This window comes from Saxophila tyrrhenica (genome assembly GCF_035928015.1).
Source record: "Saxophila tyrrhenica strain CCFEE 5935 chromosome Unknown scaffold_2, whole genome shotgun sequence".
Taxonomy (NCBI): Eukaryota; Fungi; Ascomycota; class Dothideomycetes; order Mycosphaerellales; family Extremaceae; genus Saxophila; species Saxophila tyrrhenica.
In genome coordinates, this window is record NW_027041734.1 from 894,891 (window position 1) to 906,823 (window position 11,933).

The 11,933-nt window shown below is 55.1% G+C and overlaps 4 protein-coding genes across 4 annotated transcripts; all 4 read right to left on the reverse strand.

The window, feature by feature from the left end:
• Positions 1–7: 7 nt before the first annotated feature.
• On the reverse strand, positions 8–1,492 carry YOS9 (Protein OS-9; the record flags this gene model as incomplete). Its single annotated transcript, XM_064798694.1, has 1 exon — positions 8–1,492. One exon carries the CDS (start codon positions 1,490–1,492, stop codon positions 8–10), a length of 1,485 nt encoding a protein of 494 aa, XP_064663021.1.
• Positions 1,493–1,949: 457 nt separating this feature from the next.
• On the reverse strand, positions 1,950–2,565 carry LTR77_001433 (uncharacterized protein; the record flags this gene model as incomplete). Its single annotated transcript, XM_064798695.1, has 2 exons — positions 1,950–2,489; positions 2,542–2,565. 2 exons carry the CDS (start codon positions 2,563–2,565, stop codon positions 1,950–1,952), a joined length of 564 nt encoding a protein of 187 aa, XP_064663022.1.
• Positions 2,566–2,755: 190 nt separating this feature from the next.
• Positions 2,756–5,890, reverse strand: LTR77_001434 (uncharacterized protein; the record flags this gene model as incomplete). The annotated part of the gene is made up of 1 exon (XM_064798696.1): positions 2,756–5,890. The coding sequence occupies one exon, from the start codon at positions 5,888–5,890 to the stop codon at positions 2,756–2,758; it is 3,135 nt and encodes a 1,044-aa protein (XP_064663023.1).
• A 4,237-nt stretch (positions 5,891–10,127) lies between these two features.
• LTR77_001435 (uncharacterized protein) lies at positions 10,128–11,211 on the reverse strand (the record flags this gene model as incomplete). The annotated part of the gene is made up of 4 exons (XM_064798697.1): positions 10,128–10,355; positions 10,414–10,494; positions 10,548–10,660; positions 10,710–11,211. The coding sequence occupies 4 exons, from the start codon at positions 11,209–11,211 to the stop codon at positions 10,128–10,130; spliced, it is 924 nt and encodes a 307-aa protein (XP_064663024.1).
• Between the last annotated feature and the right edge of the window lie 722 nt (positions 11,212–11,933).

The following is an 11,933-nucleotide window of genomic DNA, read 5'->3' on the forward strand; positions in this document are numbered from 1 at the left end:
CGGATATCTACAATTCTTCCTTGTAATACTCCTCCTTGCTGCCTTCTTGCTCTTGCTCCTGCTCCTCGCCCTCACCCTGGGATTTCTCGTCCTTGCCTTGCTTCTCATCCTCCTTCTCGTCCCGTCCATCTCCAATGATACCTCTATACTCTCTTCCTTGAGGCGTATCAATGACGTCCAGTTTCCATTCCTGGCCCTTTGCGATCTCCTCCAGCTTCTTCCGCAACTTCTCAACACTCTTCGCATCGCCAAGCCCAAGTTTCTCGATGGCTTCCTTGGAGAGAACCTTTCCATCTGAAGACGCCACCGTATCAATGTAAGTCTCCTTGCCACCTCCCACAATGGCCGACTTCTCGATCTTCACGTCCTCAGGCACGATGTTGTGGCCACCAACGATGGTGTCACCGACAAGCTGGAAGTCTCCCGTACTGCCAAGGAAGACCTTTGCCGCATCGACGTGAGACTCCCAAATACGCGCTTCCTTCTCTGCAGCTTTGAGAGCAGCCGTGTCGCGTTTGTAGTCGTCCACCTGTGACTCGTCCAGGATAGGCGTGCAAGATATCGAGTTCGGGCTGTCCTTCTGCGGTGGCAGGAAAGCGACGTCGTTGCAGAGACGAGGCGTCTGTATCACCATGAGATAGGCACAAGTGCTCGTCTCCTTGATGAGTGATATCCGATCCGTAGGCGGCTGCGTATTGCAATGGAACTGCACTTCGACCCTCCTGTCTTTGCCGGTAAGATCACACTTCGTGCCTCCCGAAAGACGCTGGACCAGGTATCTGCTCTCGCCCCGCTGCACCAGCTCGCCGGTAGCCGGTACCTTGCTGGCCTTCCCAACGTCCGTCCCGGTCTCTGCCTGCTTATTCTCTCCGCTGTACATGCCAAGCGTGTATCCTTCCACCCCCGGATCCTCCACAGGCGGGTAGACAGGCACCCCTCGACTAGGCGGCAGCTGATGGAACTGCCGTACGCCATCATTGTAGCAAAACTTGTAGCTCCACCACCCGCTGATGAAGTACACGCAATTTCCCTGCATGCCTGACAGCAACTCCCATCCACGCTCGTTTGCTCTTGCTAGCTCGCGCTCCTCCTCTGCCTTCGAGACCGTATCATTAGCAGCATTGGCGGCGTCCGAGCGCTTGCTGACTTGCGGGATACTGCACATGTACGGCTGGCCATCGAGGTACATGTACTCATACTCGAGCTTCTCGCCTCCATCCGGGTCATTGTTGCGTTGTCGACTGTCCGCGGGTCGATAGTGTTCTATCTGGGAGGGCGGCGCGTTTCCTGCCTCTTCTCGGGCGTGCTCTTCGCTGCTGTGCAGCCGTACCCGTGCTTGGGCTTCGAGCACATAGTCTTCCTCTTCGAACTTTACATCGTACTGCGGGAATGCTAACAGGTCGTCCTGGACGCTGAATGTCGTTTGCGAGGCTGCTGCGAGGAGAGTCGTGCGCAGTAGGGCCGGAAGGGCCAGGAAGGAATGTCTCTTCATCGTTGGAATTGGCGTTAGGGTATATTGACGGCAGCGAGGTGAGGTGAGGTCTTGGAACTGAGCGGCGCGCTTGGGACAGCTGTTCCTCGCGTGGCTGGCCTTGGCGAAGCAAGTGCGAGAACCAGGCGACGTCGTAGAAGAAGAAGTGGCAGTCAGCTTCTGGCTTCTCCGTGACCCTATTGCCCGCTATGAAGACTCCCGTTAGGCGATGCTGTTCCTACTGTCTCGGAGAACTGAACCATCCCTACCATCTCGAGGGGCTATACTGTCCGTGTTCACTCCTCGCTTTCCGTCTTCTCCGCTAACTAAGAGGCTTCTGAACATGCTTTCCTTATAGTCTAGACTGCGGAGACTGCCACTTCTTCCACTACGTCGCCTGACCTTCATTCTTCTTACATACACCTGTCTACTGTGATGATATGACGGCCAAAGCCGCGTTATTCGTCGTTAAGGTACTCTACACCCCAAAAGACACCTCATACAATCCGTAACGAAACCTCCTCCCATACCACACGAACCTCTCATGCCTCTCACGCATACTCGCCGCCACAAGAACTTGTTCCTTAAACCTCGCTCTCACCAGCCCGACCTCAGTTCTAAACATGTCCCACATCAGCTCCTGGACTAGGTCCTGTGCATCTTCCGCTCCCCACCCAATGAGTAGCCGCTTGATCGTCCCCCTCCCCTCCGTCCCGATAGCATCCAGAAAGGCAACAGCATCATTAGGCTTTTCGAAATCCGTCTGACTCGAAAATTTGCCCAGGTAGAATGGTGCGCTGGCGTAGAAGATCGGGAGGGTTTCTAAGCGGAGTTGGCGGCATGTGCGGGTTACTGGCGGTTGGGTGACTGGCGTGATTCTGCGTCGGTGACGGCGGGTGCGGATGACGTCGGTGACGTGGATGATGTGGCCATTTGGGAGTGCAAGGACGAGTTCGTAGATGTAGATGCGCAGTTCGGCGGGGAGGGTGAAGAGGTTTGTCGGTTCGTTTGAGATGGCCTGGACTGGCTGTCAGAACCAGCTCTGAAGGGGTGTTGGTAGATGTACTGACCTGTTCGCTGTAGTATGAGGTCATGCCGGATCGCAAGAGGAGTAGAACTTGGAGATGCGACAGATTGAACCGAACTGTTACTTACATTGCCTTCGCGGCTGAGGTGTATCATCCGAGTCACCAGCTGGCTTCCGAGTCATTCGCATTATCGGCGCTCGCAGTCCGGGTATCTAGTCTACTTTTATCTGTTTAAACATCAATCTGTTCTTTCCACTCAGCGAAACCTCCTCATCTCAAAGTCTTCCGTCTGTGACCTCCCAGGAAACCTGTGGCCCTCCGGTGCAGCGGCCCCGGCCTCCCGCATTCCACCCGTCGGCTGGATCTGTGGCGGGTGCACATTGCTCTCATCCGTAGTCATCCTCCACGCGCGAGGGCTGACGACTCCCGTCCGTGGATCCAACCGGTCACGGCTCGGTAATTGACTGCCAGCCGTCGAAGGGTTCTCTGGGATATCAGCCATCCCGCTCTCCATCAGACCCTGCTCGTCGCTCGTCCCAGGCCTGCGGAAGCGGTTGCGGTGGATTGTGCCGTGCGTGCGCCATCGGCTGCCACCCTCTGTCGACACGCGGTTCAGATGGCCTGGTCCAAGTCGCTCGTCACGCGAAGTCACTCGTGCAGCCTCGTGGCTCTGGCGTTCTGTTGATCGTCGGAGCTCCTCGTTCGCTCGATCGCGTGAGCGAGATGCCTCTCTGACTTCGGCTGGGATGTTGGACCTGTCGCGAGTCTCATATACGTCGCCCGAAAAGTCGCCGCTCGCGGCACCCCGTGCGCCAAGACTGAAATCCACACGGCGGCTCATTTGAGAGACGCTCTCTCCGCGCGGACGGCCGCTCTTCAAGATGCTACCGCTTCGGAGTCGCGAAGCGGGTACCTGGCCAGTTGATGATTGCTGACCCTGGAGCGGTGACACGAAAGGTGGATCCTGGGGCTCATCATGCGTTTCGTCGTGAACAGTCCCGTTCGGCTCATCAGGGTGACCACTGTGACCAGCACCTGGCATCTTGACGTGCGGAACGTTCTGCAGATACACAGGGAACGACTGCTTCTGTCCCGGGTACCGCATACGTGGGCCTTCGATGCCAAGCTCTTGCATGCTGACCATGAGGGCGCAGATGAACTTGTTACGGCGCGCAACACGTAGGCCTTCGTTTTGCCAGTTGGACTTGTAGAACATGATGACGTTGAGCGTCAAGTAGTGGACTTCGTGAACATCGCGCAGCTCGGTGAGAATCTTGCCCTGGTACTCGCGCTTCTCGGCCAACACAAAGTCGAGTAACTTCTGGCGGAGGCCGTCGATTTGCTCCAGTGTCGTGCCAAATTTGATCTGGATGGGAATGGCTTCCGCGATACCACCAGAACGGCGCTGATTTAGAATGAACAGGCCGTTCAGGTAGCTGTTAGGTGCCTGAACTATATGTCCTTCCATCTTCTTGAACTCGGTGTAGAGCAACGCAATCTCCTTAACGAAGTAGTCGTCACCCATACCAGCAGCACCAGTGTTTCCGTAGACCGAGACACGGTCACCGACGTCGAATGGATGCTTGACGAACACGAAGATAACCGACTGCAGAAATTCCTGTGCCGTAGCTGAGAACAGCCAAGAGAGGGCAAGCACGGCCGATCCAGCGGACGTCAGAACCCCAGCGGCGGAGGTAGAAATGAGCGAGATGAAGACCAGGACCGTGATGACGAAAACGATGAACATGAAGACATCGTCCAGCTTGGCAACCACGGAGTCCAGATCCTTCAAACTGGCCGTGATCGACTTTCGCTCTCGTCCAATCTCGACACAGACGGCCTCGAGTTCCTCCATGCTGATGTCGCCGTTCATGTCTTTGTCGAACATGCTGAACGCCGCATCAGCCTCGTCGTTGTTCTCGAAGGCATTACGCAGGTCATCGGATACAACAGTTTCCGTCTCTTCGCGGGCGAAAGTGCGGTACAGTCGCCTTGCCAGAGTCTGCGCGCCGGTAGTCGAGTGCAGCAGCGTGAGTACGACTTGATGTGGGTGAGTGCTCTTCATCGTCTGCTTCCCGGTGAAGTCGCCGGCTACCTTCCCAGCCACATCTCCGAATCTGTTGAAAGCTGCTTTCGTTTGTTTGGCCGCACCAGTAACAATTTGACCGGGTGTAATTGCACCGGAACCGGGTTGATCACCAGATGGTATCTCGAATTCAGAGTCTTCCATTGCAATCTTGTCCCTTGAAAACTGGTAGAGCTTGGTGAGGGAGCCAATCTGGAACTTATTGAGCTCGATTCGATCGGCGTATGTCCGCAGGTGGAAGGAGATGGCGATGAGCTGGATGAGGATTTTCTCGACGAAGTTGAGGACGGCAGCGACAAAGATCGAGACCAGCACTTTGTTCATTGTACCCATCCAGTCCTGTGTATGGCCAGACCCATAATCGCGCTGGTGGTGGAGCATTGTCGGCAGGAAAGAGACTTCAATGGCCAACCACCAGAAGAAGAGTGTTGCCGGCAATTCCAATTGCTTGCCCATATCTCGCCATTTCTTGCTGTTATTGGTGAAAAGGCTGGAAATCAGTCCTATTGGCCAAGGTAGACACTTTGCAAGGATGCGTCCAGCCCAGAGTGACAGCCAGACAATTTCCAGCCAGATCATGAACCATGCCAGATAAACACCACCGACCACCGAGTTCTTGAACAAAAGCGCGCCTAACAGGAGCGGGATGAGCAGGATCAAGGTGAGCGGTGTAATATAGGTGAACCATCGGATGAGCCAGTTGCTGCCGTGGATGCGTTTGACAAGCTTGCCGAATCTCGAGCTCGGGTGCTCAACGGGCTTATAGACCTGTGTCTGTTCGTGCACGGGATTCGTTGCAATGTCGAATTCGTCCACATGCTCGTCTCTCTTCCGTGATTTTGACCGATACATGTCGCCCTCGCGGCTCTTTTGTTGGGACAATGTTTCTGACTCGTTCAACTGTGAGACCTGCCTTTCAATCTTGAGCATCTCCAGGTCATCGTCCAGCCGAGAAGCCTGCTCGCGCGTCTGCGACGGAGAGGCGGCGGAATTTATGCTACGCAGGCCCTCGCCATCGTACTCCGTTCGGACGGTCAAGTGACTGTTCGCACGGGCACGCTGCGGTGCTACATTCTCGTTCTCATTCGGCCCGTAATGTATGTGTTCCGCCTCCCCAACGACAGTCCCCTCCTCATCCGAAGACTTGTCACGGCTTTGGTTCCGGTGATTGTTGACATTGTAGGAAGGTAACGACCGTCCTTGATCTTGACTTGGACGGCCCTCTAGACTGGCACGTCCGAAGGCCGCGGTATGCGAGGGCGGGCTGTATATTGGCTCGTCCTTCTCGTTGATCGGTGTCGACATAATTGGGAGTGGGTGTCGTATATCGAGCGTTTGTGGTGTATGTTGCGGAAATAATGCTGCGACCCGGCCAGCAGGGCGTTGTTTGCTGTGTGTACCTATGTCTCCTATGCGAGGACTTCCAGCTCTTGGTCGTCGGCGGTGGAGCAAAGTGACGCTCGTCCCAACTGAAGATTTAAGTTAGGTTCGAGGGTGGGATCGTGGCAAGCCGGATGTTGTGGCGACCGCGAGGTTTGTGTGTTTGGTGGAATAACGACAACGACAGACGAGCAGTGAGATAGGTGATGTGATAGAAAAGCTGACGAAGTGAGGAGAAGATCAAATACCAAAGGAAACAGACCGACAGCCGGCGGGTTGAGAGCTCAAGCTGGCGAAAAAGGCAGCATCCGCACGCTTCAGGGCGAGGTCCCACGAGACTGGCAAGACTGGACGCAGGAACACGAATCTCTAATGTTAGAGGGCCCACCGTCCGCTTGGCGAGGAATCGAGCGACGTGTGTGGTTGTTTGCCCTGCTCAGAGATAAGGATTTTAGGAGAGCGTGTGAACGGACACAAGACGAATCGAAGTTGTTGCAGCCGGTTGAGACGCCAAGCGTCAACGACTGCAAAGGCTCGGATGATCGCGAGTGCTTCTATTCTTGCTTCATTTTTTATGCTGTCGAGGACTATTCTCTTCAGTCCTTCCATAGTCAACGTTGACGAGCGTTGCAGAAGCATCTATCCAGGCTGCTCGAGTTGCTGGACGATGGTGAACGCCTTATCTCTTCGACAATCACATGGAAAGATCGTCCAATGACTGCCGAAATACCCCCACGGGATTAGAAGCCGTCGGAGGTTTCACTTCTGCGAGACGACGCCACCCGAAACGGCGATGCAGGCGCCAGCAGACCACGCTCCATTTTTATGCCGCTGACGTGATTTTATGCTGTTGGGGGTGAACCCGTCGGTGGCCAATGGCATGTGAAAGCAGTCGTGCATTTTCCAGGAGCAGTATGGGACAATGCAGCGAATCGTGCTTTTGTCCTATAAAGGAGAAACTGAGACGCGCGAGGAAGGGGGTGAGGAGGTCATGAATAGCGAAGGGAAAGGCATATTCAACAAGTTCATGACAGAGTGAGCTGGAATGGGTCGACCTGATCGAGGACCGACTGGTCGATACAGTCAGAAACCGAGAAATGCTTATTGAGAAGCTTCTGATGTCAGGTAGGGTGAAGCTCGATGCCCTCTTGTCCTTTCATTGCACAAGCAAGCGCCCGTGAGAGTTGCCAGCGGACACATCTTGCAGTACCCTCCCTGATCCAAGCATGCCAAAAACACTCCCATCGGCAGGTTGTCGTTGTCTGTAAGATCTAAGCTGCAAGGCCTCAGTCAGCAAAGGACCACGCCTAAGACGTCTCTTTCAGGCTCGCTCACAGTCTGAAGCAGCCTTTTGGAATCGTCGATACGGACTGCTGGCCGTCATGTCCTCCCTGTCGGTCACCGTTGCGGTCACCCTGGCCTTGGTTGTGATCGTCTCTTCGCCATTCGCCCTCAGGTGCGGAATTGCAGGGTGAGCTCTTGGGGTGGGAGGGGCGCGGGGTTGAGGTTGGAGTGTGGTTGGATGGAGGCGCCAGGTGCTGGGGCGAAGGCGGGATGACGGAGTCTGAGTTGGGCGAGGTCGAGTGCCGGAGGGTCACGCTGCAGTCCTCCATCACCAGCTCGTTAATCAGCGCAGCAACCATGGTCGCTTGGTTTGTCGCCAGTCTGGCATTGCGCTGCGGTTGAGCTGATGGTCATGCGCGCCGTGTCCACTGGTAGGCACCCCCAAAGGCTATGTCGCTCTCGTTGGCTGGACGTCGTCCTATGTGAGGAGTTCCATGCTGTTCTGCCTCAGTCAGCGAAGCTGGTCGCATGCCGGAAAGAGACAGGGGCACTGACACCTCCTTCACCTCCAAACCCGACCTGTCGAGAGCGCTCTGGCTCACCTCGAATGGCCAGACCAGATGGTTTATGGGAGAAGGAGTCCGCCCTAAAATCGCCGAGTGGTTGAGAGGCAGCCGAGTGCACATAATGCGGAAATTTTATAGGGTCCCAGGACATATCCTGCAGTCGTCTCCAACAACCAACGTGCCCAAAAGGACCACACCACTCTCGGTGGCGAGCTGTTTTTGTCTCCGAGATGATCCTTCTCCTAACACCCATGTCCCAAAAACGACCACATTCTCGTTGGCGAGCTGTCGTTGTCTGGGAGAAGATCTGTACTGCAAGGCCTCAGTCAGCGACATACGGCGCTCGACACGTCTCTTGGACAGGCACATACCCTCTTCAAGGCCCTCCACACTGCGTGCTTGTTCTTCTCGGTCGTCGGTGGAGGATCCCAGGGCCGAGAGGCAGCCGAGTGCCCATTAATGTCGAATTTTTTACAGGTTCTCAGGTGTCGGTTGGCTGCGAGAACACCAATGTCCCAGACCCAACTGCATCCGTCAGACCCACATCACTCTCGTTGGAGAGCTGGCTTGCTGGCGTTGTCGCCGAGATGATCCTTCTCCCAGACCGAACCGCTTCCGAAAAGGCCACATCACGCTTGCTGGCGAGCTGTCGTTGTCTCTCGTCTTAGAGACGATCCTGCTCCCAGACCGAATTGCTTCCGAAAAGGCCATCTCCCAGACCGGACTGCTTCCGAAAAGGCCACATCACTCTCGTTGGCGAGCTGTCGTTGTCTAGGAGAGGATTTGGGCTGCAAGGCCAGTGAGCGACATACGGCGCTCTAGAGGTCTGCTAGGCAGGCACATACCTTCTGCAATCACCGTCCACTTCGTGCGCTTGCTGGCAGTGGCATTGGGTACCTCTGCTCGTCCGTGAAGATCCTCAGTGAGATGGCCGACGGTCGCAACAATCAACACAACCGCAGCTGACTTGATCGCAGGCATCCGGAATGGTAAGGAGCGTGGAGTTGCTTTCGCCGTTCGTACTGCCAACTCCGACGAAGCCGCTTCTCTCCAGATGGACGAGCTCCTCCTGAAGATGACAAGGGTGCACCTGGTAAGACTGCATCATCGTCTCAACCGTCCCGACCCGTTAGAGTATGGAGATGTCCCATCCGGCCCACTGGAGAGAACCGTCTGTCATGATCTGTCGCTTCTCGGTCGCCGGTGAAACACCTCAGGGTCGCCAGGAGGTCGAAGGCAGCCGAGTGCCCCATAATGTGTGTTATTTTTTTAGGTTCTCAGGTGTCGAGAGAACGGCGCATGATGCCGTTTTTGAGGAAGAAAACGGCTCGTAGGTAGTGCCGCGAGACACGACGACGGCGCGAGCGGCGGAGGCGGGGAGGGGAGGCTCGGCGAGCGGCGGCGTCCAGCTCGAGAAGCTCCCGAGCCACCCTTGGGTGGAGTGGCCCCGGGGCCAACGCGATCGCGGTCTCGCGAGGGTCGGTACGCCCTCGACGGGCGTCGAGGGCGGTGATGAAAGGAATATCGTTAGCCATATAAGGGTATATATAAGGTAGGGATGAATAAATGAATGGGACAATGAATGAGTGAATGAATGAAGGAATGAATAAACGGGGTAGATGAATGAATGAGGTAGATGGAAGTGTAGAAGTGAATGTTTTGAGAGAACACTTGACAAGGTGATGTTCCCGAGCTGCTACGCAGAAGGCGTTATACTATGGTTGCTAAGGGAAGAGTGACACTTGCCAACTGTCCCTCTTCTTACCTGACCTTTCCAACCGTTCTCCCAGATCTTCCACTTCTACATCGCCACCTACCCCCTTCGTTCATTCGTTCATCTTTTATGGCCAGCCCCTCAGCATCTACAACAGCCATTCATTCTCCATCCCCATCTCGTATCACCGACCTAAATACCAACCAGACCATCGAGATCGTGACCGACGGTGCCCCAGCGGCCATCCATGAACTCTTCGAGGGGCCGCTCGCCCACGCCCCCTCGCCGCCGGTCTCGCGCCTAATTTTGCGACTTCGTCATTTTATTATCCACCACCACAGCCGCTGCCGCGTCCTCCTGAGAGCGACAGTTCGCCTGAGAGAGCGGTGTGGTCTTTTGGGACGCAGGTCGGTGTGGGAGAAGACTGCCAGATATGACACAAGTGCCATCACCTTGTCACTTGCTTGCTTGTGCAATGAGGGGCTGAGAGGACATCGAAATTCAACTTACATGATACATGAATCTCCTCTGCGAACTGTGTACATGACTCATCCAAGAACTTGGGGCATACTTCCATCGTGGTCAAGCACATGAAGGTTTAGTATGAAGCGACTGGTGCACTGGGCACATTGCCGGCGCCCTTCTCTTCCAACGGGGCCATCGAAATATTATACTTCAGTTCCCAATTCGCCTTCGTATCGCCTTTTCTTGGAGAAAATTTGACGGTCAGGCCGTCCTTCACAGCGAACACGCTGTCGTTGTCCAGATACTCGGTCTCATTGTCAAATACTTGGGTGGTGATGGATTTGTAGTTGTCTGCCAGTACCTGTTTTCAATCAGTCTTCGGTTCTGCTTGACCCAAACGAAGAGCTATGATCACTGACAATGAAGTGGATGTGTCCTGGTCGGTAGTGGTGACGGTCTAGGAGATCGAGTAGCTTCCCGGCTGGACCATCTCCGGGCACCTATTGCGCTGGTCAATATATCGAGCTTGATGAATAGTCACTGGAGCACTGACCGGATATGGAGTCGGTCTCAGACAGTAGAACGCATAGTTGCCTTCATCATCCGTCCGAAACTTGCCCCGTAGGTTGTGGTCGGGCTGGTCTGGATCTTGCTGTTCATACAATCCTGACAATAAATCAGCCGACGTCCTTTTGACAGGTCTCGCCACCCTCACCGTTCGTGGAGGCCTGCCAAATATCGACCAACGCTCCTTTGATCGGCTGTCCAGTCGCCGCATCCGTCACCCTCCCATACACCCAAGCCACCTTGCCGTCGTCGGGCACCTTGTCAACCACACTCTCTCCCCACCGCCTCTCCGGCGTGTCCCGCCAGAACGGTCCCAGGATGGCACTGGATGTTGCGCTCCCAGAATGCGCCGAAGCCTGCTTGTACGTGATTTCATCGACAAGGCTCTCCAGTCCAATCACGTCAGTCACAAGCTGGCCTTCGTTCCGGCGATCGGTGCTCATCTGTCCGGCCCAGTTGAGTAATGACACTCCAGCCATGTACTCGTCAGTTGTGAGATTGACTTCTCGTGCAAAGTCGTGGACATGATGGATGAGAGCGGTCATGACCTCGCGGAGACGCGGCGAGCAGTTGGGCCCGGTGGCATTGATGACCGCCGAGGTGAAGTTGGGATCGTATGAGATCTTAGTCGTGCCATTTGTCTGAGCCATGGTGCCACACAATTCAGTGTGTGATAATTGCTACTTCTGTGCTCCAACCTGTCAAGCTTCGAGGAATAGAAGCATATGCTCCAATCTTTGGTTTGTGTGCTGGCCGGCGTGTCTTCCGCTCGTTATAGCACATGAGAGATCTCAGACTCGATGTACGTTGTCGGTACAGGTGGAGTGCACTCGAAAGTGGGTCTCCTCGGGCGGAGGGAGCTGCTCAGGTACATGGTCACAACGTCCACCGTACCTACGTGGACATGGAGATGAAGACACAACGGTAAGTCATGGCAACTAAATAGGCTACAGCGGCCAACCCCTATGCTGATGCCACGAGCCTTGTCCAAAATGTTAGGTCTGACCACGGAGCCACGGTTTATTCTTCAGACACGACCTCTCGTGTGGCACAAGATGCCCATACCCACCATACCCAGGGGACTGGTCATCCTGGACGCCAGCACGGTGTCATTGGCTGCTCGTGCACGAGACGACACGATTGGATCTACGTCTTACCGGAACTTCACAGGCAGACAGCAAACTTCGTCCCTATATGACTGATCATGAGAAAGCTTGCTTGAGTCGAGAGCATTATATATGCCCATGGCGCTCATATGCGAGTTGGACAAGCGGCGAAGAGAGGCTTTCAATGGTTTCCACAAGACACTGCGCCTCGACGGCAAGCTGCAGAGACTCCTGCAGCAGCCGCCAAATATTGATACATGCAGCCC